Consider the following 26,906-nt stretch of genomic DNA (forward strand, 5'->3'; position numbering starts at 1 on the left):
CACAAAAACAGACAAAACAGGGAGCACCAGAATACCGGGGTGCCTTCACGTGGCGCCATCTTGGATAGGATGATTAACAGTAAATCATCACATTCCACACCAGCCAGGGGATGAATACATGAACATTTCCAAATCACTGAGTGTGTCGTGGACTTCATTTACATCAGTCATTAAGAAATACAAACTGTTTGGTGCTGGTTAGGTGGCTCAGTGGTTAGCGAGAAGCTTCCAGGTCCTCTTCCTGCCTGCTCCTTTCTGTGTGGAGTTTGCATGTTCTCCCCGTGTTCACGTGCTCCGGCTCCGCACTCTAACAAACACATGCAAAAACTGGCTGTAGGTGTGAGTGAGTGAGTGAGTGAATGTGTCAGTTTGTCTATATGTGGCTCTGTCACTGAGTGGCGTCCTGTCCAGGCTGAACCCCGCCTCTCGCCCAGTGTCTGCTGGGATAGGCTGCACCCCCCCCCCCCCCCCCCCCCCCCCCGTGAGTCTCAGCTAGTCTGAATGGATATAGAAAATGAATGAATGAATGAATGACAGTGTATGACAAATCTGTTTGCAGTCAGTTGTTCTAAAAACGCAGTGCGTGCAGTGACTACGGCGGCTCTGGAGGAGGAGATCCAGACTCCTGTGGTTGTGATTTATTCATGGCTTTGTGTTGGACTGAGTGAGAGAAGACATTTATAAAAAAAAACAAAAAAAAACTCCTCAGATCTCTGCTCCAGTCTTTCGTGGGCCTCATGTTCCATGTTTTACAGAGAGTCCTTCTGTTCATCACTCCACCATGAAGCAGCAGCCGGAGATGCAGCAGTCAAAAGTTGCTCTGTGCTTCATTTCTCCAGTCACAGCCACAGCAGCCTGGAAGTCCTCCTCCAGAGCTGTCATGGGGTCGTAAAGGACTCTTACTGTTGGACCAAGACTTCTTCATTCACATTCATTTTTGAACAATGAAAATGACTCAAATGTTGTATCTTATTAATAAACTCAGCAAATGGTATCAAATATGTCAGCTTCAGCCAGGATGTGCTCAGTTTGGTGGAAGTGCACCATGAGGTGGTGCTGTAGAGCATATGTGCGTGCTCTTACTGCAGTTCAGGATGTGTGTGTCTATCAGTGTGCTGTGTGGCTCCGCCCACAAGGACACTGTTAAATTCAGTGTTGTGTTATTGATCGGTGAAACGTCTGACTTTGTGTTCTGATTTTGCAGAATGCCACATTCCAGAGCAGATGTCGTGTGTTGCAGAACAAAGCTCAGTGTTCCTCCTCCTACAGTCACACTGAGAAGGTAACGGACTCAGCACTTCTGAAAACACAACTTCTGTCACTGCTGCTGTTCCGAGGGCGGGCAGGGTTCAAGAACTGTTAGCCACGGTGGCTAACAGTTCATTAGCCACACAATGATGCAAAAAATGCAAATGCACTTCAGTGCACATTCAAAATTTGACAACTTGTATAGTCAAATAATACACCAAAACCATAATAATACAACCCCTGGCAAAAATTATGGAATCACCGGTCTCGGAGGATGTTCATTCAGTTGTTTAATTTTGTAGAAAAAAAGCAGATCACAGACATGACACAAAACTAAAGTCATTTCAAATGGCAACTTTCTGGCTTTAAGAAACACTATAAGAAATCAGGAAAAAAAATTGTGGCAGTCAGTTACAGTTACTTTTTTAGACCAAGCAGAGGAAAAAATATGGAATCACTCAATTCTGAGGAAAAATGATGGAATCATGAAAAACAAAAGAACGCTCCAACACATCACTAGTATTTTGTTGCACCACCTCTGGCTTTTATAACAGCTTGCAGTCTCTGAGGCATGGACTTAATGAGTGACAAACAGTACTCTTCATCAATCTGGCTCCAACTTTCTCTGATTGCTGTTGCCAGATCAGCTTTGCAGGTTGGAGCCTTGTCATGGACCATTTTCTTCAACTTCCACCAAAGATTTTCAATTGGATTAAGATCCAGACTATTTGCAGGCCATGACATTGACCCTATGTGTCTTTTTGAAAGGAATGTTTTCACAGTTTTTGCTCTATGGCAAGATGCATTATCATCTTGAAAAATGATTTCATCATCCCCAAACATCCTTTCAATTGATGGGATAAGAAAAGTGTCCAAAATATCAACGTAAACTTGTGCATTTATTGATGATGTAATGACAGCCATCTCCCCAGTGCCTTTACCTGACATGCAGCCCCATATCATCAATGACTGTGGAAATTTACATGTTCTCTTCAGGCAGTCATCTTTATAAATCTCATTGGAACGGCACCAAACAGAAGTTCCAGCATCATCACCTTGCCCAATGCAGATTCCAGATTCATCACTGAATATGACTTTCATCCAGTCATCCACAGTCCACGATTGCTTTTCCTTAGCCCATTGTAACCTTGTTTTTTTCTGTTTAGGTGTTAATGGTGGCTTTCGTTTAGCTTTTCTGTATATAAATCCCATTTCCTTTAGGCGGTTTCTTACAGTTCGGTCACAGACGTTGACTCCAGTTTCCTCCCATTCATTCCTCATTTGTTTTGTTGTACATTTTTCGATTTTTGAGACATATTGCTTTAAGTTTTCTGTCTTGACGCTTTGATGTCTTCCTTGGTCTACCAGTATGTTTGCCTTTAACAACCTTCCCATGTTGTTTGTATTTGGTCCAGAGATTAGACACAGCTGACTGTGAACAACCATCAACTTTTGCAACATTGCGTGATGATTTACCCTCTTTTAAGAGTTTGATAATCCTCTCCTTTGTTTCAATTGACATCTCTCGTGTTGGAGCCATGATTCATGTCAGTCCACTTGGTGCAACAGCTCTCCAAGGTGTGATAACTCCTTTTTAGATGCAGACTAATGAGGAGATCTGATTTGATGCAGGTGTTAGTTTTGGGGATGAAAATTTACAGGGTGATTCCATAATTTTTTCCTCAGAATTGATTGAGTCCATTTTTTTTCCCTCTGCTTGGTCTAAAAAAGTAACCGTTACTGACTGCCACAATTTTTTTTCTTGATTTCTTATAGTGTTTCTTATAGCCAGAAAGTTGCCATTTGAAATGACTTTAGTTTTGTGTCATGTCTGTGATCTGCTTTTTTTCTACAAAATTAAACAACTGAATGAACATCCTTCGAGGCCGGTGATTCCATAATTATTGCCAGGGGTTGTACATAGCAATAAAACACTGCATGATGTTTGCAGAGTTCCATACCAACATGGAAATATTTGTTTTGATTATCTGTGGAAAAACAACAACAACAACAAAAGACAGCTTTGTGGGACACCCTGAGGTTTCGCAAGTTCTCCCACTTAGAAATCATGGAGGGGTCTGAAATTTTCATCTTTTCAGGTGTCTGTTAGGAGTTAATTGGCTGTGCACCTGAATTAGCAAACCAGCTTGTGGCAGAGCAGGGGGAGATGGAAAATGTGCAGGTTCAGGGGTCCTTGAGGACTGGATTGAGAACCCCTGCTCTATATTGTCCCAAAAAACCCACGAAAAATTAAAGGTCCAGTTTTCCTCCCCGAGTCAGTAGGTGCATTTCCCCGCATGTGATGTACATTTTAGGAAAATCAGAAACATCCCGATGGCTGACAGACAGTGAAACGAATGCTGCTTTGTCCGATAACGAAGCTTCTGAGCTTTCATTCAAAAGTGAAGATTTACAGAGGCTGCACAGAGAGGAGACAACACACCTCACCCAGAAACTCTTAATTTTTTCAAAGTCTGTCAGATTTTGGATCCTAACGTGTGGTGACGCTGGTGTCTGTGTCGCTGGACGCTATTTTAATCCTGCTGTAAATGTGCATGCGGAATGTCTCCTTAACACTGTTTTTTACAGGCTGCCTGGACATGCAGATGAATTTCTTACATTGGAAAAAAGTTGGAATATGTTATTTTCATATTGGAGATACTGGACATTCTATCTAACTTGCCACAATCGTGAGAGAACTTTGTGAGGAGCTCCGCAACACCAGCTGGTAATTGCACACGTGGGGACTTCTTTGGTGGAGTGGCCTTTGGAAATCACAAGTGTTTTTTTGTTTGTTTGTTTTGCATTTTGCATTTTATTCTTCTCAGTGGAGCTGGTAGGCTTTATTTTTATTTTTATTTTACTTTATGAGTCTGTCTTGATGTGTCTGTTGTGTAACGAGCAGCATGCACCATGTCGCACACATGCACATGGACCTCTCAGCTGTGTTTCAAGTTGTGTGTCAGGCAGCCTGAACTGTCTGATCACACAAATGTATTTCTTAGATTTTTCACGGTTATATTGATGACAACACTTATATCCCCATCACATTAAGTCTGAATGATCCCAAATGCCGTCCGAATGAAAATTTGACCTCCATTCAGGCAAAGTCAAGGTGCAGTCAACAGTTGGGCAAATTTGTGTGGCCGGCCCAGATGTTTAGCACATGTTCAAAACAGTCTAGGTGGACTGTAACTGCAATCTGACTGCGTTCTAAACATTCTCATGGCATCAAATCAACATTCAAAACAGTCTGATCACGTTCGAGGGAAATTGGCCATGGACAGGCATGTCTAATCCTGCCACCATGATCCGGACTGCACCCCCTCATGCATCCCGTTCAGGGTGCACAAAGGAAATATTGTAATGTGCAAAGTCTGTGGCACACATTCATTTTGTGAAGTAGACGTGAACAGTGCTCAGTCATACGACAAGCACTGTGTGTTGCTGTGAGTCCATGCATTTCAGAGCCATGGGATAGCGTGTGCACCTGAACAGCCTGCCACAGCTGTAATACACATCAACTGCATTGCTGCCCCACAGCATGTCACAGTGTTCTAGAGGCTGTGCGTGGCATGCCACGATGCATCTGACCAAGGTGTCACCTCTGTGAAACACATCCTGACATGTACGCCATCTACCTACCATGCACCATTGTCAGCAAGCCATCATAACTTAAAGAAAAATAAAAACTTGCCTTTGGAACGCCTCCAGCTGCGTCTCACCGCGCAGGGCGAACACCAGCCAGGCTGCTGTGCCATGTGATAAAATCCGTGTCGTCCTCTGATCAGCCAACTTACAATGGCAAATGCAATGTTCACCATGAAATATATACCCGGTATGCCATCACAGAGACGCGCAGCAGTGCAGCGCTTGTGAACGCAATGTCACAGCTGTGATAAACATATAATGGCCGATACATCATCTAAACCAGTGATTTTCAACCTTTTTTGAGCCGCGGTACCCTTTTTATATTTACAAAATCCTGCGGCACACCACTGTCATGTGTCATGTGTCATGCACCACTAACTCGTGTCTCTACATGGTGCGTTAGCATGTTAGCAACACGTGCGGTACAGATATGACGTAACATAGTATACTATAGTCATGGAGCTGTATATAAGAACTAGAGAGCGCAGTCCCAATGCTGCACACTAAACAAAAATGTCCCTTCATGGACAGCGACATGACGCCTCCTAACCGGGCAAAATATTGACTAAGTACCTGGATGTTAATGCATTTTCAATGGAGATTCGCGACTGAACACACTCAGAAAAATGCTCGCAAAATACGTGTTAAAATGCCATTTTGTCCTGGATACTGAGCCAGTAAAATTAAATTACATTAAATTATGTCAGGAAAGTATTAAACTTACTCTGACACACACACATTCACAAATATTAGTGTTGAAAGTTACACGGATCTGCGCTGATAAGCTGCGCTGCTCGGCTGAGCTGCAGCTGCTGTTCAACGCCGCGTGGCTCCTAAAACCATTTACATTTATATACATATTATATTTTTACACAATTATCCTTTATTGACCGAGTTTCATTCATGAAGTCAGCGGTGTGTGTGTGGCAGCACAGCGCGGGTCATTAATCTCATTATTTTAAGGTGCAAAAAAAACAAAAAAAACTCCCCAGTCTTGTCGAACAATTTTTAGTCACTAACGACAAGAATTTTAACTAGACATTGGTCTAGCAGTGGAAAATATCAAGAAGACATAAGTGAAATTAATGATCCGTGTCATCGGGCGACACAGGTACGGCAGGAGACATACAGCTGTTTATCATCCAAATATCACGGTCAAAGTGACAACAATAACCAAAACCACTTACTTATGGAAGGAAATATTGTCTCCCTTGTTCCTCCGTTTGTGACTTTGCCAACATGCGCAGCTTTCCGGCATATTCCACCTGTTTCTTGATGAGACTAAGTGAACTTCTATGCACACAAATCACTAACTTGCCCGTAATTAAAATGGCGATCACGCCTCCTTGTCGGCACACGGCTCAGCGCTACTGCACGCTTTGCTGCCATCTACTGGAATAAAAGAGCATTACACCATCTGCCACACTATTACAGCACATACACCCGATAATGGTGATATTTGATAATTGCCCACGGCACCCCTGACGATCGATCACGGCACCCCGGTTGAGAATCACTGATCTAAACCATTAGAAGGACTGATGATGCAACTGTTTACCAAGGCACTACAGTGTAAATAAAGTAACTAATCACCTTTGGAGTGGCTCCAGATGCGCTTCCCACCACGCGGCGACCACCATGCATCCACACTGCAGCTATCAGCTGCTACGGCGTCCGTGTGACATGGGTGTGAAGTGGGATGGTGACATCCGCCATGATTCGGGGCAGATGCGGTGTCCACCACGAAATAATTATTCCATATGTTGCCGCGTCTAGACAGTACTCGCCATTCACTCGCTCACCTGGCTGCTCTCTCTCCCTCTCCAGGACATCAGCCCTTTAGCGGACAGCGGATCTTCCCGCTGTCCAGCAGCTATAAGCGTTGATGAGGGTGGAGAGTTCTCTGTGGAAGGTCCCTGGCGAATCAGAGGTTTTGGCTACAACTCTTTGGATCCTTACTGCCGGTTCACATCGGGTCGGGTTTATGCACACGCACGCCATACACGCAACCACCACATCAGTCCACTGTGTGTCAGGGCACACGACACCTGGTTGTAGGTATACTGTGATGCATTGCGTGCTGGGGCTATCACTGCCGCGCTGCTAATGATACGTGTGCACGTTGGTGAACTGATGGCCGTAGTAGTCTGATCACACGGGTGTACATGCACTACATTGATGTGATAGTCAGTGGACCCCTGGTTTACATGTCATCATTTTATAGGTTGGATGTTATTTGACATCTAGCAGAGACACATGGCAGGTCTTCAAAAAGATTCATCCCTGTTCCCGATTTGATGTGATTTGATATGTATTTGATGGCGATTCAGTTCCTCACAATGTGATACAATGCGATTTGGTCTGATACGATTAATAATGGGTATTGATAAGATTTTATTGAAATCTGTGTCATTATCGATTCCGCTTATCGATCTGATTCTTTATTGATTCCCTTATCAATATGTCTTGTGAATTTTCTGTGTACTAAAAGTAGGCTTTACAGGTTTTCTATTTCAACTACATTTTATTGAATAAATAGGATTTGGTTGTTAATGAGAGCACAAAACGCCCCGTTGTTTTCCTCCAGAAGAATTTCTTCGGCCTTGGTGAACCATTCAGCTGCCTTCTTTCTTATCTTCTGTAACTCCAGCACACATGGACAGAAACTGACGAACTTAACTCATTTGCCACTCACACATGGACAGAGACTGATACGCATGCTCCCATCCCCCACCCCCCCCGCTTACGCCACTCCCTTCCCCCTTCAGGGTGCAGCGCAGTTTTAGCTGCTGCAGCTCCCTGTTCCCCCCAAGCTGGCGGCTGTGCGACCACGTGTTGCTGCAGCTCCCCACACTCACTTTGCCTCAATTCGGATAACGGACTGTTTCAAAGTTTGGTGCACATAAACAATCAAGTATATATGTCCGTTTTTTTTTTTTTTTGTTTGTTTGTTTGGTTTTTTTTTTGGAACTTTTTATTTACGATTTATTTTTTTTCAAACCACAACATTCCCTGAGACAAGTACTAAAAATATACAATAATAATTAAATAACATCAAATGTGGCCAAGTGGTTAATGCGCTTGGTTTCAGTGCAGAAGGTTCCGGGTTCAAATCCCACCCCTGCCACATTTCTCCATGTAATGTGGAGTTGCGTCAGGAAGGGCATCCGGCGTAAAACTTGTGCAGATCCACCTTGGATTTGCTGTGGCGACCCCGAGTGCAAACAAGGGAGCAGCTGAAGGGACTTACTATCAAATAAAAATAGAAATAAAAGTACACTGTATATAATCATTGCTGCATATGGTACAAAGGTACATACGTACATCAATAGATACATATTGTATAGTGCAATAATAAAGATAACACGCCCACACACACACAAAAAACTAAATACCAAAGAGACAGGAAAGAACAGATTTAACTTCATGTCAGAATCAGTTCCCAAAACTTTAATGACGAAAATACTCTTTGACCATATACCATCTCCGGTTAAAAAGATCCATTTTCATTTGTAATGATGCAGTCATTTGTTCCATCATATATACTTGTTTTAACCTCTGTTTCCATTCAGTTACCGTTGGTGACTTCACATTTTTACAATTAACAGTAATGATTTTCTTGGCAATCAACAACAAAATGTGTAAAATATATCTTTGGTCAGCAGTGAACGCGTCAACCGATGTAACACAGAATAAAAAAAAACAATTTTAGAGGGGTCGTCTCTTTGAACAGTTTTCTCAATCTCTTCTTTAATATTTTTCCAGTACTCAAAGATGACTGGACAATCCCAGAATATGTGTGTATGATCCCCTATTTTGCTGCTGAGGAATCCTTTACAAAATTTGAAATAACCAAGAGTGTATAGAAATATCGGATGTTAAGTTTCCAGTCAAACTCCTTCCACTGTTGACCAGTGATTCCCTTATGACTGCTGTCACAAAGTTTATCCCACATTACGTCTTCTGTTATCATATTAGATTCTAATTCCCATTTTCCCTTGACATTGTACGTGTTCTGAAATAAATCTGTTGAAAGTCTTTTAAAGAGATGGGAAATATGTTTGTTTACTGGAAGACTTTTTCTAAAATTGTTAGAAAATATTGCTCTATACCATTTGGGATTTTTCTTTATGATTTGTAATGTAGTGCCTAATTTGCAAATATCTATAGAAATCCTTTGAAGGGAGGTCGAGTTGTTCTTGAAGTTGTGTGAACGACTTTCAGTGTGCTTCTTCAAATAACTGATTAAAGATAATTAGACCTTTAGCTGCTCATCTCTTAAAACCATGATCCCACATTGAAGGTGGAAAATCTACATTGCTCACTATGGGCATAGCTCAAAAAATCGATCCAGTGTCCTTTAACATTCTTTTCACTTCTTTCCAAACCTTTATAGTATGTTTTATTAATTTGTTTCCAGTCTTCATTCTGTTGATATGTTTTATGTCCATAAAGGGTCCGGTGGATAACTGTACACCTTTAACTTCACCCTGTTCTAGTTGAACCCATTTTGCCTCCTCATTTCCGCTACTCCAGCTCACAATTGCTGCTAATTGAGCTGCCCAATAATAAAATTTCAAATTGGGTAGGGCCAAACCTGTTATGTGGGCCGCTGAAGAGGAGGTACTGCTGGCCCACCACCACCAGAGGACGCCCTGCTTGGAGTGCGGGCTCCAAGCACGAGAGGGCGCCGGACCCTGAAGAAGTGACAGCTGTCATTCATCCCCTGCACCAGCTGTCACTCGTTCATCATCAGCATCACCATCTTAAAAGCCGGATCGGAACTCCACCTCCTCGCCGAGAAATCGACTACCGTAAGGTAATTTCTCTGCTGACTCATACGTTGAGTAATAACCTGAACTTTTGTTGCAGCCGGTATCCTGTGGTGTTCGCCCTTATCTGGGAAGTGGCGTGGAGCGTGACGACGACAACCGCGCTACAGATAAGTGGTCACACCAGGAGCTGCACGAGTGTGTGATTCGGAGGTGGAGGTTCTCCTCCTAACTGTGTACAGACTATAGACCACTGAGTGTAAGGAGTTACACTCATTCATCTTTTCTCTGCTTTTTGCCAGCAGTACCAGGGTCGACAGCCGAAGACAGAGGTCACCTGGGGATTCGGGACTTGGCGGCTCCGGTGTTCTTCAGACCGTTGGTGGTGGAGGCCGTGTGGGACGCGGTCTCTCTCTCGTCGGGGTCTTCTATCTTCGAGCCTGCCCACACGTCACCTGGTGTTAATTGACTTTGCAATTTCTGTACATTTCGTTGTGTATTGTCACAACAGTAAATTGTTACCTTTTGGCTTACTCATTGTCCGTTCATTTTGCGCCCCCTGTTGTGGGTCCGTGCTACGACACCTTCCCAACAAAACCTCCTTTATTTTTAGCCAAATGAAGTGTTTTAAGTTTAATTCTGGGTCTCTTGTTTTGTCATATAAATTGAGAGATCAATTTATTTAGCATGTTAAAAATGGAAATTGGAACGCTTATGGGCAGTGACTGGAATAAAAACAGGAGACGAGGAAGCAAATTCATCCTTATTGTTTCACCTTACAGAGATAAGGGGAGAACTTCCCGGCGAGTTAAATCACTCCTTATTTGTTTAATTAACTTATTATAGTTTGAAACTACAAAACGTTTTGTACTACAAAAAGTTTTGTAGTTTCAGGTGTTATAATAATTCCTAAGTACCTAAATCCCTGTTTAGCCCAGTGAAATGACACCGTCTCTTTAAGTTGATCCGGCCACCTTCCTGATATCATCATAGCCTCTGATTTATTTTGATTAATTTTATATTCAGAGATGTCTCCATAAATTTCTAAGCACTGCATGAGTCAAGGTATTGAAGTAAGATGATGTTTTATAAAAAGCAAGATGTCATCAGCAAAAAGGGAAATTTTATGAACTCTCCCCCCACCATCCTCAGTCCCCTCGATTTGAACGTCTTGTCGTATTGTCTCCGCCAGGGGCTTGATGCTGAGGGCAAAGAGGATGGGTGAGAGAGAGTCACCTTGTCTCATTCCTCTCTCTATTTCAAAAAAGTCAGAGCAATGTCTGTTTAGTCTAATTTTTGATTTGGGATTCTTGTACAACAGTCTAAACCAATTACTAAATTTTTCATCAAAACCCATCTCATTTAATGTTTGTTCTAGAAATTGCCAGTCTACCCAATCGAATGCTTTCTCAGCATTTAAAGCATTGATGTTTGTGCATCCTTTGCCATCAGTGACTGCAGGTTCAATGCTGTAATTATATTATTTGTCTCTTGGCGACCTGAAATAAACCCTGTCTGATCTGTTTTTATTAATTTCTTAATATATTTTTGTACTCTAGTTGCTAAAATAGATGTTAATATTTTATAGTCCACATACAAGAGGCTAATAGGACGATAACTAGAACACTGCAATGGATCTTTACCTTCTTTATGCAGGACTGTGATGATAGCCTCTGACCATGATTTTGGGGGGTTCCCTGAATTTAACACATAATTATATAGTTTACATAATATCGGAGTGAGGTCATTAACAAACACTTTATAATGTTCTCCTGCGAACCCATCGATCCCTGGTGACTTATTATTTCTTAGTTGAACAATTGTTTCATTCACCTCTTTTTCCGTAATTGGTTTTACTAACAAAGAGGCTTCATCAGCTGTCAATTTATCTAATTGTTTTTAAAGAAATTATGTATTTTATTCTCTTTTGATTCCTGAAGTTGACTCTTCATACACTTAGCAAAGGTGTCTGATATTGTTTTTGGGCAAGTTTCAGCATTATTTGAGTGAAGTTGTTTAATTTTAGGAACTAAACGACTGGCTTGTGCCTTTTGTGGTTGAAATGCTGATAATCTGCTAGCTTTATTTCCTAATTTGTAGTATTTCCTATCAGTGAACCTAAGGGCACCCTCTGCTTTGTATGTCAATAGCTCATCTAATTTGGTTCTGTTTTCTTTTATCTTATCAAGTACTTCTTGTGTTCCACATTGTTTATGTTCATTTTCTAATCTCTTGATTTCATTTTCTAATTCTAATTGTTTTTTAAGTCTATTTTTCTTTAATTTTGATCCAGTAGATATTATTTTTCCCCTTATCATGGATTTCCTGCATCCCACAACACAGAGGGTGAAACCATACCATTATCATTCAAAGCAAAATATTCAAGTATAGCTGACCTTATTTCTTCTCTTATACCAACATCTGCCAATAATGAGACATTAATTCTCCAGTACTTCATACACGGCTCCAATCCCAAGTCGAGTGCCATGGTAACTGGGTTATGGTCTGAGATAGTCATTGGTTCAGTCACACATTTTTTTTAACCCAGTACACATCTTTTTTTAAAACTAAAAGGTGATCCATTCGTGAATAACTCCCATGCACTTGTGACAAAAAGGTGAAATCTCACATTTGGATGAAGATGGCGCCATGCATCTATCAGTCCTAACTATTCAACAGACTCTTGGACATTCTGGTTTGGGGTTTAGAGGACATTGGTAATTTATCTAATCTACTATTCAGTACACAATTCAAGTCTCCAACCATTAAAAAAAAATACCTTCGCAGTTATCTGCAACCCAGTGTGCAGCTTTTTTATCATTTGGGGCATAAGCATTCAGAATAGTTATTTTGAGTCTAGCAATCGTCCCTATGACCATAATATACCGCATCCTGGTAAATCTTTTCACAGTAAAAATATCTAGATTTACTAAAGCGTATAGCTACTCCTCTCTTTTTACATTTCCCGTATGAGCTACTATAAACCTGATCCACCCATTCTTTTTTTAATTTCTGCTCTTCTATTTCTGTAAGGTGTGTTTCCTGAAGTAAAGCTATGGAAGCTATGGGTTGTTTATTCCTTTTATGTTATAGGTAATTAAGTTGAGTAATGTCATCCCTGTATTTATATTGTTTCATGTAACATAGTGCTGTGCACTCATTAGAAAATAATAGAAACATATAGACAATTAACTCCAGATGTATAAGCCTAAACAAAATGAAACTAATTACTCGCCTCAGGTACAACAAAGTAAGAACATTATGAGCATAAAACAGAGCTTCCATGTTTCCCGCCAGACACAGAAAATGAACTGTAACCTTGTCTGACCCCTGTTGATAACAGGACAGAGAGCAGTGACCTGACCCCTCTGTGGTAAACAGCACACAATGTGCAATAACGACCAGTGTTACACAAAGACGTAAAAAGGTCTTAGTGAGTGTGAATTACTCATGTAAACATAAAGAGTCCCCCGTCACGATGTATTTCTTTGTTCACCATTTGTGACAACTTTAAAGTTTGTCTTTTTTTTCCAAGCTGTAATTGCCTTCAGTTTATTCATTGTCCATACTTAATCATCTATGTGACTTTAATAGCCCTAGTCTGGAGTCACACTGAGGTAGTTTAATATCCCCTCGTTCTCCTCTGCTTCTTCCATCACGGCCTTCAGATCTGATGTCACCAGCAGGTTGTTTTTCTTCCTCTTTGCACTGATGTTCCATTCTTCAGTCAGTCTCTCCTCGATGCACTCTTCTCCACACTGTACCTGGACACTCAGCTCCCTCAAAGTGTCAGCGGCGTTCATCAGCATGGAAAAGGTTTTTTCTCCCAAATTCATCTTGAGCTTCAGTCGTGCTGGATACAGGCACTTTGGCTGTAGGCCCTTTTGCTTAAGCTGTTTAACGACTCCATGGACCTCAGCCCTCTTCTTTTGTAGCTCAGTGGAATAATCGTGATCGAAGAATATCCTCTTGTCTTGAAACATCACCTTTCCTTGGCTCCATGCTTGCTGTAGAACGATGTCTCTTACTGCTGCGTGGAGGAATCTGATGATGATTGATCTGGGCAGAGCAGCTGGGTCTATCGGTCTGGATGGAGTGAGCGTTGAGCTCTTTCAACTTTAATATCCAGGTTGGGAAGCAGCTTCAGCACTTTGGGAAACAAGTCCTTCACAAAAGCAACCACATCTCCTTGTTCACTCCCCTCTGGTATTTGAAGTATTCTAAGGTTGTTTGGTCTCAGCCTGTTTTGTAGATCGTCACAAACAGCTGTGAGATGTTGTTCACGTTGTAGCAGGTACCGTAACACACAACGCTGCCTTCCCTCCCCCTCCTCCACCTCGTTCACTCTCCCCTCCAGCTCACAAATCCTTTGCCCTTTAATATCACACACAACCTTAACCCAGTTTAGCGTTAAAAAAAGATAACTTTTCAGTTAGCTGATTACCAGTTATCGAAGCTAACTTTTTGGTTAGCTGTGCCCACCACTGTATATATAAATATATATATATATGTGTGTGTGTATATATACGAGGTCTATTAGACAGTAAACTGACCCTTTTATTTTTTTTAACTATATGGATTTGAATGACGTGCGATTCCACCAATCATGCTTGAACCCTCGTGCGCATGCGTGAGTTTTTTCACGCGTGTCGGTGACATCATTTCCCTGTAGACAGGCCTTGAGTGAGATGTGGTCCCGCCCTCTCGGCTGAATTCCTTTGTTTCACACGCTGCTCCAGACGGCACGCGTTGCTTTATCAAAAATTTTTCTGGACCTGTGAGGAATATCCGAGTGGACACTATTCGAGAAATTAAGCTGGTTTTCGGTGAAAAGTTTAACGGCTGATGAGAGATTATGGGGTGTTTCTGTCGGTGTAAGGACTTCCCACGGAGCGGGATGTCCTGCAGCGCTTCCAGGCACCGTCGTCGGCCTGTTTCGACCTGAAAACATCCTAATTTAAGGCTTAATTCACCCAGGACGTCGTGAGAGAACAGAGAAGATTCAGAAGAGGCCGGCATGAGGACTTTATGCGGACATTCCCTGTTTAAGGACATTTTGTAATGAAAGATGTGCACGCAAATTCGCCGAGTCGTTTCCGTGACGACTCGGCAAATCTGTGTGCGCCGCGACAGGAAAAACACCTCCGTGTTGAAAACCATTTGTAAAATTCAGGCGGCTTTTGATGGCTTTCAACAAGTGAGTAACTGAGAAATTGTTTAACAGCTTGGGCATGTTCCAACTTGCCCGTTAAGGTTTCCAACGGAGGTGTCTTTCCTGTCACGAACCCCCGCGGTCGGGTCCGGCCCGACATGCGACTCTGCCCGCACATTCTTTCATTACAAAATGTCCGTTAACAATGGAATGTCCGAATAAACTCCTCATGCCGACTTCTTCTGAAAGTTCTCTGTTCTCTGACGACTTACTGGGTCAACAGAGCCTGAACTGTGGAAGTTTTCAACTTGAAACGGCGAGACGCTGCCACCTCGAAACGCAGATCGCTGTCAGGCACCGTGGGCCGTCCTTAAAGCGACACTAACAGACCAAAATCTCTCATCAGCCGTTAAAATTTTTACCGAAAACCAGCTGAATTTATCGAATGGTGTCCACTCAGTTGTGCCTTACAGTTTTGAAAAAATTTTGATCAAACAAAGCAGCAGTCTCTGAGCCATTCCTAAACAATGCAAAAACGACGAGAGTGTGGGCGACTCCTCACTCAAAGACTGCCCACAGGCGAATGACGTAACCGACAGGCGTGAAAAAACTCTTGCATGCCCACGAATTAAAAATTTTAATGGCTGATGAGAGATTTTGGTCTGGTAGTGTCGCTTTAAGGACGGCCCACGGCACCTGACGGTGATCTGCGCTTCGAGGCGGCAGCGTCTCGCCGTTTCAAGTTGAAAACTTCCACATTTCAGGCTCTGTTGACCCAGGAAGTCGTCAGAGAACAGAGAACTTTCAGAAGAAGTTGGCATGAGGAGTTTATTCGGACATTCCATTGTTAACGGACATTTTGTAATGAAAGAATGTGCGGGCAGATTTGCATGTCGGGCCGGACCCGACCGTGGGGGGTCGCGACAGGAAAGACACCTCTGTTGGAAACCTTAACGGGCAAGTTGGAACATGCCCAAGCTGTTAAACAATTTCTCAGTTACTCACTTGTTGAAAGCCATCAAAAGCCGCCTGAATTTTACAAATGGTTTTCAACACGGAGGTGTTTTTCCTGTCACGGCGCACACAGATTCGCCGAGTCGTCACGGAAATGACTCGGCGAATTTGCGCGCACGTCTTTCATTAAAAAATGTCCTTAAACAGTGGAATGTCCGCATAAAGTCCTCATGCCGGCCTCTTCTGAATCTTCTCTGTTCTCTCACGACGTCCTGGGTGAATTAAGCCTTAAATTAGGATGTTTTCAGGTCGAAACAGGCTGACCACGGTGCCTGGAAGCGCTGCGCGACGTCCCGCTCCGTGGGAAGTCCTTACAGCGACAGAAACACCCCATAATCTCTCATCAGCCGTTAAACTTTTCACCGAAAACCAGCTTAATTTCTCGAATAGTGTCCACTCGGATATTCCTCACAGGTCCAGAAAAAAATTTGATAAAGCAACGCGCGCCGTCTCGAGCAGCGTGTGAAACAAAGGAATTCAGCCGAGAGGGCGGGACCACATCTCACTCAAGGCCTGCCCACAGGGAAATGACGTCACCGACACGTGTGAAAAAACTCACGCATGCGCACGAGGGTTCAAGCATGAGTGATGTAATCGCATGTCATTCAAATCCATATAGTTAAAAAAAATAAATAAAAGTGTTGGTTTCTAATCTAATAGACCTTGTATGTATATTCGATCTGTTGTTATACTTCTGATGGTTGGCATTGTGAAGCCGGCCTTGGCTCAAAAACAGAGAAGCCTCGATGGATGATCTAAAGCATGTATTGATTAGCAGATTATGAGTGCTTGATTTGAAATATTCCATGTTTCACCACAAACAGAAATGGATAATCCAAAAACCACTGTAGTTAATGTAACATTTTCTGAAATCTGGTGATTTAAGTCACACAGACGTCGTGTCATGAAGTTGTTCATAGACAGAAACAGCCACAGACATATGTGTTGACTTGTACATTTGTATTTGTGGTGTAGAGCGTGCAGGGTGTGAATCAGCCCTCTGATGCTCTTCATTTTAGCTCCTGTGGACTGGAGCTCCAGTGGGCGCCTGTCTGTGGGTCCTCTGTCTGTCATCTGCGTCTTCTTCTCAGAAACCACTGGACCAATGTAACTGTAACTTGGTGTGCATGTTCCTAACCATGAGGACACCAAAGTTTGTTCAAGGTGTTCTGATTTCAAATATGGCCGCCATGGTGGCCATCCTGAAAATCTTATATATTGCCATTTGTCAGCCATTTATGTAGCGATTTGTAGCTGAAATTTATTACATGGGTAGCAGTCAGCAAGCTTATAAACATATCTGGCCAGTTCTGCAAAATGTTCAGTGTTGATGTTAATATAATCTGTTGATAAATGACTAACAGTGCAAATCTGTGTTGTTGTGTTTCAGACCTTTGATAAAATCCTGATCGCCAACAGAGGAGAAATCGCTTGCAGGGTAGGACTGGATGACACAGTGACTGGTTCCTCCAAATGAATCATTTCCCTCCCAGGTCATCCTTATGGTGTTGTTCCTGATTAAATGGAGCCTCTTGCTTGGTTGGCTATGCTATCATCCCCACTTTTAATTCCTTTTGGCAATACCAATGATTGACACGGTTTCTTGCCCTGATGTCGGGAGCTTGTGCATGGATTGTTTCACATAGGTGTCGTGGCAGGGTGATAGATGGGGAGAACAGTGGACATTCCAGGCTTCCCCTGCCCTGAGAGACCAAGGAGTGAGACAGGTTTTACTCTATAGCCATCACAGCTGCATAGATGCTGATACCCAAGTCTTAGTTATTTTGCTAGCAGTGGCGAGGGACTCGTGAAGAGGACCTGGGAGGAAATGTAGCTTTACACTGAAGACAGCTTGTCTTCTGTCTTCAATAACTAAATGTAAAGAGACGTCATTCAATCATTTTCTATACCTTTATCTATCCATGAAGCCAGAGGACACACACCAATTAGCTAAACTGCAGGAATGTCTTACAGACATAAAGACATGGATGACCTCTAATTTCCTGCTTTTAAACTCAGATAAAACTGAAGTTATTGTACTTGGCCCCACAAATCTTAGAAACATGGTGTCTAACCAGATCCTTACTCTGGATGGCATTACCTTGACCTCTAGTAATACTGTGAGAAATCTTGGAGTCATTTTTGATCAGGATATGTCATTCAATGCGCATATTAAACAAATATGTAGGACTGCTTTTTTGCATTTACGCAATATCTCTAAAATCAGAAAGGTCTTGTCTCAGAGTGATGCTGAAAAACTAATTCATGCATTTATTTCCTCTAGGCTGGACTATTGTAATTCATTATTATCAGGTTGTCCTAAAAGTTCCCTGAAAAGCCTTCAGTTAATTCAAAATGCTGCAGCTAGAGTACTGACGGGGACTAGAAGGAGAGAGCATATCTCACCCATATTGGCCTCTCTTCATTGGCTTCCTGTTAATTCTAGAATAGAATTTAAAATTCTTCTTCTTACTTATAAGGTTTGAATAATCAGGTCCCATCTTATCTTAGGGACCTCATAGTACCATATCACCCCAATAGAGCGCTTCGCTCTCAGACTGCAGGCTTACTTGTAGTTCCTAGGGTTTGTAAGAGTAGAATGGGAGGCAGAGCCTTCAGCTTTCAGGCTCCTCTCCTGTGGAACCAGCTCCCAATTCAGATCAGGGAGACAGACACCCTCTCTACTTTTAAGATTAGGCTTAAAACTTTCCTTTTTGCTAAAGCTTATAGTTAGGGGTGGATCAGGTGACCCTGAACCATCCCTTAGTTATGCTGCTATAGACTTAGACTGCTGGGGGGTTCCCATGATGCACTGAGTGTTTCTTTCTCTTTTTGCTCTGTATGCACCACTCTGCATTTAATCATTAGTGATTGATCTCTGCTCCCCTCCACAGCATGTCTTTTTCCTGGTTCTCTCCCTCAGCCCCAACCAGTCCCAGCAGAAGACTGCCCCTCCCTGAGCCTGGTTCTGCTGGAGGTTTCTTCCTGTTAAAAGGGAGTTTTTCCTTCCCACTGTCGCCAAGTGCTTGCTCACAGGGGGTCGTTTTGACCGTTGGGGTTTTTACGTAATTATTGTATGGCCTTGCCGTACAATATAAAGCGCCTTGGGGCAACTGTTTGTTGTGATTTGGCGCTATATAAATAAAATTGATGATGAATTGATGATGATATACCCACTTACTCCAGTGAAGGGTCACGGGGCTGGAAGCCATCACAGCAGTCACAGGGGGAGAGGCAGGGTTCACCCTGGACAGGACGCCAGTCTGTCACATACAGACAGACAGACACTTCCACACTACAGACAGCTTAAAGTTTACAGTCCAACCTGCATGTTTTGGATGTGGGAGGAAGCCAGAGCACCCGGAGGAAACCCACACAAACACGGGGAGAACACGCAAACTCCACACAGAAAGGACACAGGTGGGAAGTGACTCCACCACCTTCATGCTGTGAGGAAACAGTACCACTAAGGCACCTTGTTGCCCAAAGAAATGTCAGTGTTTAAAAAAGGTCGAGCTCTGCTTTCCTGTTTGGTGCTCTCTGCTTATGGCTTGATGTCTGAGGTTTGCACTACTTTGACGTGGTCTGTGCCCGCGTTGGCGCGGCCCGTGCCCGTGTTATATCCACTTTACATGCAGTGGTGTAAGCAGAGCACAAACGGAGCACAGTGTTTAGTATATGGACCACTTTAAATGTTTTTTCAGTGCCACCCATTGTCCTAAAGAAGAGCTGCCACCGATGTTAGTATAGAAATTTAAAAAACGTAGGCTGTACTCTAAGCTCAGCACAGTGTTGTTCACCCTGTGACAGACTGGCGTCCTGTCCAGGGTGAGCCCACCTCACGCCCCGTGACTGCTGGGATAGGCTGCAAGCCCCCCTGACCCTCAGTTGGAGTCAGCGGTTGAAGATGAGTGAGTGAGATTTAACAGCAGCAGTTAATTATATAAGCTGACTGATTGACATGTGTTGATGAGTTGTTTTGTTTTTCTGTGTTAGGTCATCAAGACTTGCAGGAAGATGGGCATCCAGACTGTAGCAGTTCACAGTGACGTCGACTGTAACGCTGTAAGTTCTTGTCTCAGTCCTGAAGATGTTCTGGGGTCACCTCTGCAGACCGAAACACAGAATTTGACAAGAAATATCTGAGAATTTAATTTATTGAATTGATGCAAAAGTGTCCTCCTACCTGCAGTTTGACAGAATAGAAACAATGTAAATGTTATAGTCAACATTTAAAATGTATTTAAACAGGCTGGTCCATGTAAAGGTAGCTCGTGGTGATCAGGGACATAAGGTGCTGTGGTCACAGTGCAGTAAACGTGTCCGCTGACCCTGTCCAAATACAGACCTGGTGCCAGACACAAATCACCTCGTTTGTGTGTCATGTTGGAGCACATGATATTGGAAAAACTCACAATGCGATCTTTCTTCTTTTCTGTGATTATATATATATACCTTCAGCGCATCCTAGGGATTACTTGGAGGGACAAAGTACCCAACAGTGACATACTGCAACGGGCTAAGATACAGAGCATCTACTCCATCCTCAGCAAGCGTCGCCTTCACTGGCTAGGACACGTTAGACGCATGGAGGAAGGAAGGATTCTTAAGGATGTGCTGTATGGCCAGCTGGTCAGTGGGTCCAGACAAGTTGGTCGTCCTGCATTACGCTTCAAGGACACCTGTAAGAGAGATCTGAGAGCATGCAGTATCTCTTTAGACACCTGGGAAGCGCAGGCTGAGGACAGAGCTGCCTGGCACCGGACAGTGTTTAATGGTGACATAGAGGCAGACAGTAAAGGGGAGAACTTGTAGCAGAGAAGTGGAGAAACAGGAAGAATGCAGTGACAAATGCACCCCCATTCATACACCACATATGTACTGTATGCAACAGGGCATGCAGATCAAGGAGTGGACTTCTAAGCCACATCAGGAGTCATAACAGAAGCATCACTCCTAGAGGCGCACAGATGGTCTCCTGAGACCGGACTGCCAAAGAAAATATATGTACTGTGCAGGCATTGACATGAAGCTTTTTAGTGTACTTGTCCCTAGGACAAGTAACCCTGGCAGTTTACTTGTCCTATAGGAAAAGCTGGTTGTCCGGACAGCCCGTGAGTGAGATTCAAATTAAATATTTATCACATATACTTTGCTCTGACTTGCCACTTAATAAAAACCTGTCATACTTCTTTTGTTTGTAAGTACTTTAACTTTAATATTCCAACATAAGAATTGCAGCTGAAATAGAAAAATCATTACATTTAAACATTTTCTGGGACTGAGATTCAGATTAAATATTGATCACATCTACTTTGCTGTGACATATCACTTCATGAAAAAGTTAATACTGTCACTCTCCTGTGTGGGTGGTAACATTTTGCAGTTTTATTTCAGATGTGGCAACAGAAACAGTTCATCTGCGGTAATACTGGGAGGCACTTATTGCCTCAATCCAAATAAAAAAAAAGTCACAAAAAGACACAAAACATAAATAATGCATGGCCTGTGGTCTTACAGTTTTTCCAAAATGTGGTGGTAATGGACATGTGATGATCCTGACATTTACTTTGTCTTCTATTTCTGTAACTGCAGACTGTATGAAACCAACATGTTTCATGTTTTGTGAGGTCAGCTTTATTTTTATTTTTTAATATATGTCCATTCCTACATTTGAGGCCTGCAGCATTTTCCAAGAAAAAAAGGTTGGGACAGGGCAGTTTATTGTTAATGGAAGAATTAGTTAATGGATATCAACGTTATGTATTTTCTTTTCATTGATAATAAGCAACAAGCACTAACTGTTACACAGCTATTATCACACACCCTCAAGTTTCAATTTCCTCTGCCAGAGTAATCCCTTAAGTGATGAAAGGGGAAACTGCTAGATAAACTTTTCCTATGGGGGTTGAGAATTTTTGCTCCCTGGTCCCTGTCCTTCTCTGATATCAAACAGATTAGTAGGCTTGTAAATACCCATGTAGACACACAATTACACTTGTCTGGTTTGTAAAAACATGTTTGTATGTATAAGCTGAGAAATAAAGGGAGCTTCTCCTTCCTGTTGCAAATACTGTAAAGGTGCAGATATTCGCGTGGGATTTATTATGCGAATTTCACGAGTTAAACAATGTCGCCAAATGAAATACCGTTATTTTAATACATAACATACATATACGTACATATTCATAATGTAAACGCGAATATTAATACCGCTAAATATGAGGTCTGTTAGAAAACTATCCGACCTTTTTATTTTTTTAAAAAACTATATGGATTTGAATCATGTGCGCTTGCATCAGCCAAGCTTGAACCTTCGTGTGCATGCGTGAGTTTTTTCACGCCTGTCGGTTGCGTCATTCGCAACCGACAGGCAGGTATAAAGTTTTCATTAATGTTATCTTGGTTCTTCCTGGGTGGTTCTTATGGCAACTGATCCAATCCCAATCAAGGACTATTTGTATATAAAAATGTATTTCCTAAAATGATACATTTTGGGTTTCAAATGAAATTTATGTAGCTTTTTACCCCTCGAAATCCTCAAAAAGCTTCTGCGGAGGTCGAGCACCTTAGTGCTCGACCTCCGTGAAGTTCGTCCCCCACCAAACGCACATCAAAACAAAAACTATGTCAATCGTTTGTGCTTCCTTTGTGCTCTTTTATGCTGCAAAAAGTTTCATTTGTGCTGCTTTAGTTTTTGAGATATTAACAATTCTTTTATAGGTCAACCAGGGGTCACTCAGCCCCCTGTGACGCTTATAAATGCAAGAAAACCTTTTGTTATTTTTATTCATCTGCAATGTCTTGCCTCAAATAATTTATGTTTAAGATTTCGAATGCCTCTGGTCTCTGAGATAATCAATGTTGTTGAAATAATGTCTTTGGGTATTGTAATTATGTATATATGTGTCTGTAAATATTGTATATACTTCAATAAAAAAAGAAAAACTACATAAAATACAAGGTCTGTTAGAAAACTATCCGACCTTTTTATTTTTTTTAAAAACTATATGGATTTGAATCATGTGCGCTTGCTTCAGCCAAGCTTGAACCTTCGTGTGCATGCATGAGTTTTTTCACGCCTGTCGGTTGCGTCATTCGCCTGTGGGCAGGCTTTGAGTGAGCACTGGTCCACCCCCCTCGTCGGATTTTCATTGTCAGGGAAATGGCTGAGTGACTGGAGCAGCGCTGAATCACATTTTTCCAGAAACTGTGAGAGACAGCCAGGTGGACACCATTCGGAAGATTCAGACGGCTTTCGGTGAGGATACTCTGGGCGTCACACAGATTAAGGAGCTTTACAACCGGATTAAAGACGGCCCACAGCGGCGCAGGGCGACAGGCTGAAATGACCAGATCATTTCCAAAGTGAAGGCTGTGTTGATCCGGGACGTCGTCTGACTACCAGAGAAATCGCAGAAAATGTGGACATCAGCACTTTTGCGGCACATTCCACTGTTACAGGAGATTTTGTAATGAAAGACGTGCGGAGGAATTCGCGTGTCGGGACGGAGCCGCAATGCCGCACAACAAAAAACACGTCCATCTAGCTCTCCACAAGTTCTCTTATACTCACTCGACTGGTAAGCACTGAAAGCCGAGATAGACATGTCCAAACTTGTCCTCTAACACTCCGAAACGGAGGTGTTCCTTTGTCTCGCTTCATCAGCGAATCAGTCGTGACGCTCGAAGCCTCTGCGCGGCTTTCCATGACAAAATCTCTTGTTAAAAGTGAAATCTGCCGAAAAATGGCTGATGTCCAGCTCTTGTAATAACCAGAGAAAGAGCACACGATGGTCTCGTATCCACAGAGCCATCAGCTTAGAAATGATCCAGTGGTTTGTGCCGCGACGTCGCAGCTCGGAGCGCGGCGCACCGACTGTCCTTAAAGGGGTCCTTAAAGCTGTAGTTAAAGTCCTTATTCTCTGCGAAGCCCGTAAAATTTTCACCAAAAGCCAGATAACTTTTTCGAATGGTTTCCAGGTGCCAGTCTCTAACAGCTTCTGAAAAAATTCTGATGGAAAAAAGTCCTTTTCATTCCGCCATTTCCTTCTTCTTCTTTGTCTTTCGGCTGTTCCCGTTACGGGTCGCCACAGCAGATCAATTGTTTCCATCTCACCCTGTCCTCTGTATCTTCCTCTCTCACACCAACCACCTGCATGTCCTCTCTCAGCACATCCATGAACCTCCTCTTTGGTCTCCCTCTTCTCCTCCTGCCTGGTGGCTCCATCCTCAGCATCCTTCTCCCTATATACCCTGGGTCCCTCCTCTGCACATGTCCAAACCATCTCAATCTCGCCTCTCTGACTTTATCTCCAAACCGTCCCACCTGAGCTGTCCCTCTGATATGTTCATTCCTAATCTTGTCCATTCTTGTCACTCCCAAAGAGAATCTCAACATCTTCAGCTCTGCCACCTCCAGCTCTGCCTCCTGTCTTTTTGTTAGTGCCACTGTCTCTAAACCATACAACATAGCTGGTCTCACAACTGTTTTATAAACTTTCCCCTTCACTCTTGCTGATATCCTTCAGTCACAAATCACTCCTGCCACCTTTCTCCACCCACTCCACCCTGCCTGCACTCTCTTCTTCACCTCTCTACCACACTCTCCATTACTTTGAACAGTTGACCCCAAATATTTAAACTCATCTACTTTCACCACTTCTACTCCTTGTAACTGCACTGTTCCACTGGGCTCCCTCTCATACACACATGTACTCAGTCTTGCTTCTACTGACTTTCATTCCCCTTCTCTCCAAAGCATATCTCCACTTCTCCAGACTAGACTCAACTTGCTCTCTACTCTCACTACAGATCACAATGTCATCTGCAAACATCATAGTCCATGGGGACTCCTGTCTGATCTCATCTGTCAACCTGTCCATCACCACTGCAAACAAGAAAGGACTCAGAGCTGATCCTTGGTATAATCCCACCTCCACCTTGAATGAGTCTGTCATTCCGACTGTGCATCTCACCGCTGTCACACTATTCTTGTACATGTCCTGCACTACCCTAACATACTTCTCTGCCACTCCAGACTTCCTCATACAATACCACAACTCTTCTCTTGGCACCCTATCATAGGCTTTTTCTAAGTCCACAAACACACAGTGTAACTCTTTCTGTCCTTCTCTGTACTTTTCCAACAGTATTCTCAGAGCAAACATTGCATCTGTAGTGCTCTTTCTCGGCATGAAACCATATTGCTGCTCACAGATCTTCACCTGTTTTCTAAGCCTAGCTTCTACTACTCTTTCCCATAACTTCATGCTGTGGCTGATCAGCTTTATGCCTCTGTAGTTACTGCAGCTCTGCACATCACCCTTGTTCTTGAAAATAGGAACCAGCACACTTCGTCTCCACTCCTCAGGCATCCTCTCACTTTCCAAGATTTTATTAAACAATCTGGTTAGAAACTCTACTGCCATCTCTCCTAGACATTTCCATGCCTCCACTGGAATGTCATCTGGACCAACTGCCTTTCCACTCTTCATCCTCTTCATAGCAGCCCTCACTTCTTCCTTGCTAATCTCTTTTACTTCCTGATTTACTCTCACCACATCATCCAGCCTTTTCTCTCGCTCATTTTCTTTATTCATCAACTCTTCAAAATATTCCCTCCACCTTCTCAGCACACACTCCTCACTTGTCAGCACATTACCATGTCCATCTTTTACCACCCTAACCTGCTGCACATCCTTTCCAGCTCTATCCCTTTGTCTGGCCAGTTGGTACAAGTCCTTTTCTCCTTCCTTACTATTCAACTTCTTGTACAGCTCGCAATATGCCTTTTCCTTTGCTTTTGCCACTTCTCTTCTCGCCTTACGCCGCATCTCCTTGTACTCCTGTCTACTTTCTTCATCTCTCCGACTATCCCAAAACTTTTTCGCCAACCTCTTTCTCCTTATGCTTTCCTGGACCTCTTCATTCCACCACTAAGTCTCCTTGTCTTCCTTCCACTGTCCAGATGTCATACCCAGTACTGCCCTAGCTGTCTCCCTCACCACATCTGCAGTACTTTTCCCGTTGTCCAAAACTGCTTCCCCTCTAACTAGTGCTTCTCTCACCTGCTCGCTAAATTTCACACAACATTGTATTGTAATTCATTATTATCAGGTTGTCCTAAAAGTTCCCTAAAAAGCCTTCAGTTGGTTCAGAATGCTGCAGCTAGAGTACTGACGGGGACTAGCAGGAGAGAGCATATCTCACCCGTGTTGGCCTCCCTTCATTGGCTTCCTGTTAATGCTAGAATAGAATTTAAAATTCTTCTTCTTACTTATAAGGTTTTGAATAATCAGGTCCCATCTTATCTTAGGGACCTCATAGTACCATATTACCCCATTAGAGCGCTTCGCTCTCAGACTGCGGGCTTACTTGTAGTTCCTAGGGTTTGTAAGAGTAGAATGGGAGGCAGAGCCTTCAGCTTTCAGGCTCCTCTCCTGTGGAACCAGCTCCCAATTCAGATCAGGGAGACAGATACCCTCTCTACTTTTAAGATTAGGCTTAAAACTTTCCTTTTCGCTAAGGCTTATAGTTAGGGCTGGATCGGGTGACCCTGGACCATCCCTTGGTTATGTTGCTTTAGACGTAGACTGTGTTTCATAATTATTGTATGGCCTTGCCTTGCAATGTGGAGCGCCTTGGGGCAACTGTTTGTTGTGATTTGGCGCTATACAAGAAAAAAGTTGATTGATTGATTGACAACAGTCTTCCTCCTTCAGCTTCCACCATCTGATCCTTTGTTGAGCTCTCACTCTCTTCTTCTTCTTTACCTCTAAAGTCATCCTACAAACAACCATCCTATGCTGTCTAGTGACACTCTCTCCTGCTACCACCTTACAATCTGTGATTTCTTTTAGCTTGCATCTCCTATAAAGAATGTAGTCCACCTGTGTGCACCTTCCTCCACTCTTATATGTTACCCTGTGCTCCTCCCTTTTCTTAAAGTAGGTATTCACCACAGCCATTTCCATCCTTTTTGCAAAATCAACTACCATCTGTCCTTCCCCATTCCTATCCTTGATACCATATCTACCCATTACTTCCTCATCACCTCTGTTCCCTTC

The 26,906-nt window shown here is 42.9% G+C and overlaps 1 protein-coding gene across 1 annotated transcript in view; it reads left to right on the top strand.

The window, feature by feature from the left end:
- The window catches only part of pcca (propionyl-CoA carboxylase subunit alpha), a 165,589-nt gene that overhangs the window by 24,548 nt on the left and 114,135 nt on the right, over positions 1-26,906 (top strand). Inside the window, exons 2-4 of the mRNA XM_034184973.1 lie at positions 1,205-1,282; positions 17,228-17,275; positions 19,834-19,902. Of these exons, the coding sequence (XP_034040864.1) occupies positions 1,205-1,282; positions 17,228-17,275; positions 19,834-19,902 (195 nt within the window). The remainder of the gene's footprint in view (positions 1-1,204; positions 1,283-17,227; positions 17,276-19,833; positions 19,903-26,906) is intronic.

The sequence above is a fragment of the Thalassophryne amazonica genome, chromosome 13, assembly GCF_902500255.1.
Source record: "Thalassophryne amazonica chromosome 13, fThaAma1.1, whole genome shotgun sequence".
Lineage (NCBI taxonomy): Eukaryota > Metazoa > Chordata > Actinopteri > Batrachoidiformes > Batrachoididae > Thalassophryne > Thalassophryne amazonica.